This window comes from Gekko japonicus, unplaced genomic scaffold, assembly GCF_001447785.1.
Source record: "Gekko japonicus isolate JY-2015 unplaced genomic scaffold, Gekko_japonicus_V1.1 scaffold184, whole genome shotgun sequence".
Classification (NCBI taxonomy): domain Eukaryota; kingdom Metazoa; phylum Chordata; class Lepidosauria; order Squamata; family Gekkonidae; genus Gekko; species Gekko japonicus.
The window spans coordinates 1,564,919-1,572,278 of NW_015159715.1; the positions used below are offsets into that span (position 1 = coordinate 1,564,919).

General features: G+C 39.7%; 1 protein-coding gene across 1 annotated transcript in view; it reads right to left on the bottom strand.

The window, feature by feature from the left end:
* The window catches only part of MAP7 (microtubule associated protein 7), a gene marked incomplete at its 5' end in the record, with an annotated part of 69,659 nt that overhangs the window by 10,653 nt on the left and 51,646 nt on the right, over positions 1 to 7,360 (bottom strand). The window contains 4 exons of the mRNA XM_015411968.1: positions 5,761 to 5,896; positions 6,469 to 6,508; positions 6,592 to 6,642; positions 6,928 to 7,023. Of these exons, the coding sequence (XP_015267454.1) occupies positions 5,761 to 5,896; positions 6,469 to 6,508; positions 6,592 to 6,642; positions 6,928 to 7,023 (323 nt within the window). The remainder of the gene's footprint in view (positions 1 to 5,760; positions 5,897 to 6,468; positions 6,509 to 6,591; positions 6,643 to 6,927; positions 7,024 to 7,360) is intronic.

Consider the following 7,360-nt stretch of genomic DNA (forward strand, 5'->3'; position numbering starts at 1 on the left):
GGTGGGATTAGGTGGGTCAGTTTTTTCGATTGTTTTCGATCTATGTACTGGAAAGGCATATGTTTGTTATTGTATTTCTATATTTGAAAACTGCTTTGTGAAAGTTATTTTGAAAAATAATAAAAAACAATGAACAAAAAAAAATAACAGAATTAGATAAGATATTGTTATATACTGAAGAGAAACTGATTAAGAAACTACATGTAATAATGTTGGAAAATAAAACACAGGATGAAATAGTTAAACATTCCATGGTTAAATGGGCACAAAACTTGGGTCATAATATTGATTTAAACCAATCGTTACAGGTATGGAAAACAAACGTAAAAATTACTAAAGCAACCTCATATAAAGAAAATATTTATAAAATGTTTTATAGATGGTATATGACTCTAAATAAACTAGCAATGTTTTATCTGAATTTATCAAATGATTGCTGGAAATGTCAAAAAAGTGTTGGTTCTTTTTTCATATGTGGTGGACTTTTGATAAAGTTAAAAAGTATTGGTCTTGGATCCATGGAATGTTAGAAAAAATGTTAGAATGTACTATACCTTTTGTACCTGAATTGTTTTTATTGAGTATAAAACCTCTTTTTTAAAAAATGATTTTTATTATTTTCAAACAAAACATGACAAACAAATATACAAACAGATATGAGAGTAATACTAGTAACACTATACCCTTTAAACTACCTCATACATATATATCTAAATTCCACTCTTGCTAACCATAATATGTTTACTATTTAAGCAATATCTAAACATTCCACTGCTATTTTTCTATACAGCTGTCTTTAAGTTTTACAACTCAATAGGTTAACATTTTTTCTACTGATTACCTTTTTGTCTAAGCATTCTACAATAGTCTTCTACAAAATACATTTAAATATCATTCCCCTACATCATAATAAGATTCTTTTTTCATGGTTTTTGTACAAGTTGTCAAGGCTTCTGGAATCCTTAAGCCAAAATTAAATGCATTACATCTTTTATAAAAAAAAATTTAAACCTTAACACCTCCATAAATTTACATTCTATGTAATTATCAATATCACAATCTTATTCTAATAAACATTCATGGATATTCCCTAGACAGGATTTTTTAATATACAATTCATACTCTTTTTGGTTAGACTATTTAAGAGACTAGTTTTCATCTTCCCATAAGTATTTTAAATGTGGGCTAAATTTGTAATATATATAGCACATCTTAACCAGTCAAACATAAATAGGGATTCTCTAAATCAATCTTATAACAAAATCCCTAAACCAGTCTTATTCCTATATCTTAATTTCCCCCCCCCTTCTTCTTATAATTTCTTCTTTTTAGTCAAGTCTTGGATCTATGCCTCCTCCTTGTACATGGAAAGGCTTTCTTTCATGGTTTGCCATCTATATTCAATGTTTAGGTTTGTTTCATCTTCTCTCTGCACTTCCTCCTTGCACTTTTAAGGGTTCCAGAATTTGGCAGTCCTTTAGTAGAGCCATTATTCTCACTGCTGAAGTCAGCTTGATTCTCACAGTAGATTAGTTCCTCTTGATTACAGAATTGCCCTGCGTCTTGCACAGTTGGGTACTGTAGTTCCTTTTCACTGTAGTTTGGGTCAGCTTGATTGTAGAGTTGTTCTGCTTCTTGCACAGTTTGGTGCTGGCGGTTCTTACCAGTGATTTGATTTAATGCTGAAGGTTTTTGATCTAATATCCGTTCAAAAACCTCCTTGACTGCCTGGTTCACTGAGTCAACAATCACAGCCTGGATCTTCGCCCAAGATATTTGAAGCTTATCAGATTCTACAGAGCTCTCCATATCTGTATCATCTGGCATGTTCTTCTGAGGGTGCTGATCACTCATTTCAACACAATGACAAGAGTCTCAGTTCAGTCTAGCAAAGTCCAGCATCTCTACAGGTTGCTTATCAGCTGTCTCTTTCAAGCTGCCTGCCTCTGCCAGATAATACTCCCCTCAGCAGTCAACAATCTCTCACACAAGCTGAGTGTTCTGCAGCTTTATGGTAAAGACTAAACATAGTGCGCTTTGTGATGACCCCTTATATGGGGAGGACTGGTTTCCCTTTAAAAGTGTTCTTTATTTTGTTCTACTAGGGTATATCCGGCTGCCACCAGGAAATTTAAGGTTTTCCAAACCTTTATACTTTACTTTTGCTATTACTGGGTAGGTAGGTCGAGTGTAAGGCTTATGGGGAACTATGTAGTACTGAGGAAGTATTTCTTTCCGAGCTGGTATACTTAAATAAAAGAGGATTTATTGAAATAATTCATAAATAAAAGGGTAGAACAAGGTATCTAGTAATGGGTAATAAATGAACCATTGCTTGGTGTATCGCACACAATATGCTCCCTTACTGACAGGGATCTTTCAGGTAACTTTGTAACACTTTAACTCAAGGTCATATTAGTTCACTGTTTTCTCCAGTTTATCAGGACCTACACCTTTCTATAACTTGTCTTCAATTGAACTTTCATTTACTTTTTCCTATTCTCTCAGAACAACCTCAGCTGTTCTTAACTGCTTACACACAGAACTGCTTCTAGCTTCCTTCACACAGAACTTAACTCTTATATCACACACAAGACTGCTTCTCTCACAGACCTCAGTACTAACTAACTTATCAACTGTCTTCATCAACTGTCAAACCTGTAACTGTCACTCCTGACAGACATATATATTCATCCACTCAGAATCACTTCCAAAACCCCTCCCCCTCTCTGTCAATCACCAATCATACCACGCTTGCTTCTCTCAAGCACTCTAGTCTACTTACCATGCAACCAAACTTTTAAAGAGACACACACACAGAAACAAGGAATCGTTACACGCTTCTATTCTGTTCTCAGCAGTAAAGCGTAACGTCGCAAAGAATTGTTGCAAGATGGTGAATTTCACTCTGTATATCTTTCTTTCTTTCTTTTTAAGAAAAAAGTTCATAGTTCTCTTGTAGAAGCTCAAACAAGAGACCCTCTTTGCCCCAGGAAATGTTTATCTCAACATTCTTTTTGTGACTCTTATCTTGTCCCGGCCACTTTGCTCAGAAAAGGGGGGGGGAATTCCACCTCTCCTTTCTGTATCGTTTTGGAGATTTAAAAGAGCTTATTCGAAGAAATCATCAGATTCTTCAATGTTGCTGTTACAGGTACTTATGGCGCGTGTCTTCATCAATGTTTTGGATGAGGCTCAAAATAACTCTCTTGCTTTGGCGGTGTTTACATCTGGTGCTGTTATGGCTGCCATAACTGCTCTTCTCTGTTCCCTGCTTCTGGGACGATCCAGGGCTTCCACCCGCTTTTTGCCTGAAGCGGGGCCCCCGAATCAAGTCCCTAGCTCCAGACCTCCCTCCAGGAGGTCCAGTGGGGTTTGGAATCATCTGAACCCCCCCTAAAAAGAACGAAGAATCGGTCTTAGCTGGGAGCAGTTCTTGGTGTCAACCGTGTCGATGCACTGAACGAGTATAAAGCCTGAAAACTATAAAAACATTTTTTAAACCTTATTATACATGTATTGACTACTGCAAGAATTTTATATGCTAAATATTGGAGGGAAAATGAAGTTCCTTCAAAAGAAGAAATTATAAACAAAATACCTGAAACTGCAGAGATGGATAATTTAACTTTAATTTTGAGAGGAGAAGATGAAGGAAGCTTTGAAAACACATGGTCAAGATTTTACAAATGGTTGGAAAACTAGAATAAGTAAACAATATGGCCATATAACTGTATTAGAATAAAGTATGAACTATATTTTAAAATATGATGCAAATATTTACACAAAATACATGGTGGTCAAAATGGATGAGATACAAGTAGACAATGTATGAGGTAACATATTAGACATAACAAGGATGTAATGGAATCCCCCACTTGTATGTATTTATGTTTGTTTGTTTTTGTTTATTTGTTACAAAAAATAAAAATTTCTTAAGAAAAAGAAAGTATATGTTTCTTGAAGCTAGCACCAATCCCAGCCTCCCAATGAAGAAAGCATCTTCATGTGTAAGAGTGCCTGATACACAAAAGGTAATTTATTTTGACCTCTGACTCTAGTTTTTTCAAAACCTTTTTAACACTATGATAAGAACGTAAGAATAGCCCTGCTGGATCAGACCAATGGTCCATCTAGTCCAGCATCTTGTCTCACACAGTGGCTGAAGCTTGCAAGAAAGAGTAGAACACTCTTTTCTGAACACTGGAAAGCAGACATTAGTAATGTATTATCTATAGTAGCTTTTATTTTTCTTAACAACCACCGGAGATATATAGAATGAGAACAGGACTTTTAAATTTCTCATTAAATTTTAAATAGTGTACTCTTTGCTACCAAGCAGTGCACCTTGCTTTCAACAAATGCTTTCACTTATACAGCAAACGTAACCCACAAGAGATGCTATCTAGAGGTGTCAAACTCATTAATTATGAGGGCTGGATCTGACATAAATATGACTTTGTCGGGCTGGGCCATAGGGGCCCTAAAATGTAATGCCAGGTACCAGAGATACAAACTTTATAAAAGACAGCAGCTGGTAAGCGCCAAGTTGGTGTGTCTTCACTGCAAGGCCCTATGGGTGCTGCCTGAAGGGGGAGCAAACCCCTTCCCCAGCCCACTCTCACCATCAATGCTATGAGTCCTGGCCCCAGGGTAAATACGTGAAGCAACGGGGGGTTGTGAGCTCCCCCTGTCCCCGAGCCACCATGAAAGGGGACTAAGAAGACATTGAACTAATTCCCTCCACCTGTAGAAACAGGGGAGTGGTGGCCCAGGTTCAAGGCCATGTGCATGGAGGGACCCAGGCCAAGTAAAGCCTGATAAGCCAGTGATGCCTGCATGGCAATGGCTGCCTCTGGCCAAGGCTGCCAGGCGATCCACGTCAGGGCGATCCTGGGGGTTCAAGCCAGAGATCATCAGTGAGCTGCAACACTCCCATGCAGCGGCAGCTGCCCCAGACTAAACACCACTGGATCATCTGGTGGGGGAGTGGGCACCATGTGCACATATGGCAAAGGCCCCAGGCCACCCAGCAACCAGTATAATTGGAGATCGCCAGCACTGCCCCCCCCAAGGCAGCACCGGCCTATGGCCACCAGGTGCCCATAGGGGAGGGAGCCCAGCCGCCAAGTCACATGCTCGGTGGCAGGACTAGGCCCCTGATATGTGGAAGAAACTGCTGAAGAACAGCCCCCTCATGGGCCAAAGCACAGCTGCTGCATGGGGGGCTGCGAATACGGCAGCAGTGCTGGACACCAGCAGAGGATTGTCTGCACCAACGGCAGCAGTGCTGGACACCAGCAGAGGTGTCCTATGTGCAAATTCTGATCCCCATGGCCATTTGGGACAGTATCCTTGGAGCTGCATAGTTTGGAACTTCACCTTGGAACCTTGAGCCAGCATGAGTGTGGCTGTGAGGCTACCACGAAAGTGAAGGGGTTCTGCTTGACTGCTGCAGATGAGGTTGTTCTGCCATGCTGAAGCTACAATAATCCCCCCACCCAGCAGCCTCCTGTTCCCTCCCTCACACCAGTTGCTTGCGGGCCGGATAAGAGCCCTGGATAAGAGTTCCTGCCCCCAGGCCTTATGTTTGACACCCCGATCTAGAGCATTTGAAAGGCAGCTGTGGAGTAAGTGATAAAACATACTGAAACACACAAAAACAGGAAAATAATTTGATTTAATATACTTGCATTAAAAAAGAAATTACCTAACATTTCTCAATCAACATCCACCCCCAAACAGCATTCTCTCACTCACCTGTCTACATTTGCTGTGGGCTGATGTGAAATGAGCACATGGGTGTGGGTTACCATTTCCCCATTGCGTGGAGATTCTGGCACACACTGAACCTGAGAGTCGATCACAGGGCTTAAGGGAGATGTAGGGCTGGTCACTGGCAGAGGGGAAAAAAGGAAGAGGAAGAAATGTTTCCCATGTAACCTTTCCTACAAAGAATAGATTTGTTTAAATCTAGACATGTGCACAGAATGTATGTATGTATGAAAGTTGCCTATGCAAAGGATCAGCATGCTGCTCATGTTCAGATGTGCTCTCTTCCTTGGTGCCTGGTATTCAAATGTGAGGCCAGGATAAAGACACGTTCCAGGGACAAAATCTAAGGAGCCCTGCTTGAATTCCCTCAACTTTAAAGAAACAGCTATACAATTTTCAGGTACTAATGTTGTGGTTTAGAAGGCCATCTACCATAAATCTTTGTTTCTGCACTCCTTGCTCAGAATTAATCTCAAGATTCTTTTTAAAGTCACAAATGGAAGAAGACTGCTAGGAGCTTAATCACATTTGGAATTATTGATTCTCATAGCATACCTACCAATGTGTAGAGCTGAATATTTTGCCATGGTGATTTAAACTGGTCTCCCCCCAATTAATCATTTATAGCTTTAGTGAAATAATCTACCAATTAAGACTTGCACTGCTAAACCAAGTAGAAATCAAAAGAAATACCTGCATCTTTTATCTCCCCATTTTGCTGTTCATTTGACTTCTGTAAAATAAAGTTAACATTAAAATGCTGCATTGAGGAAAAAAAATCCAATCATTTCTCTGAGAAAGAAATTGAAAATGTACCTTCTCTGTAGCTTCTGTTCGTCTAGTTCTTTTCATAATCTCTTCAAGACGCTATAAAGTAAATGAGGAGGAAAGCCATTGATCAATCTAAAAATCATAATTTTGAAATACATAAAAAGGGTCACAGAAAGAATGGAAGTGATCTTCATCTGGTTGTAATGGAACCATTCCAGTTCATAGGCACTTACAGTGATCTGAATGGGCTCAAATTTTAGAAAAGTTAAAATTATTCACAATAGTGTAAGTAGCACAGGTCTGCCACTGTCAGCTATGGAAATGGAAAAGCCCTGTTTGCATTCAAGCCTCCTCTGGATCATGTATTACATTTGCTGTTACCTTCTTCCTTTCTAAACGCTCTTGTTCTTCTCTTTGGAAATGCTTTTCACGCTCTAACCGGATCCGTTCTTCTCGTAATCGAGCTTCTTCTTCTTTCTAAAGGGATGGCACAGGAAACGAAAAAATAGACTGACTTATTTATTATTCATTTACTTTTAAAAATTCCATGCCACCTCTCCAGGGAACTTACCCAAGGCAGCATAAAAAATAAAACAGCCCCCAAAAGTTAACAATTAAAACTCAACATAAAGGGGGAACGGTGGCACAGAGGATTTATCCTCTGGTTATAATAGTAACATCTGAGCTGAACAGGCTTGCTGTCAGTTCTAGCCCCGCGCTGGTGTGAGCTGCCAGCCTTGTCCCCAGCTCGCCGTCTACCCAGCGGTTCGAAAGCTTCGGCGAGTAGATAAAATGGGTACCACACCTTAGAGAG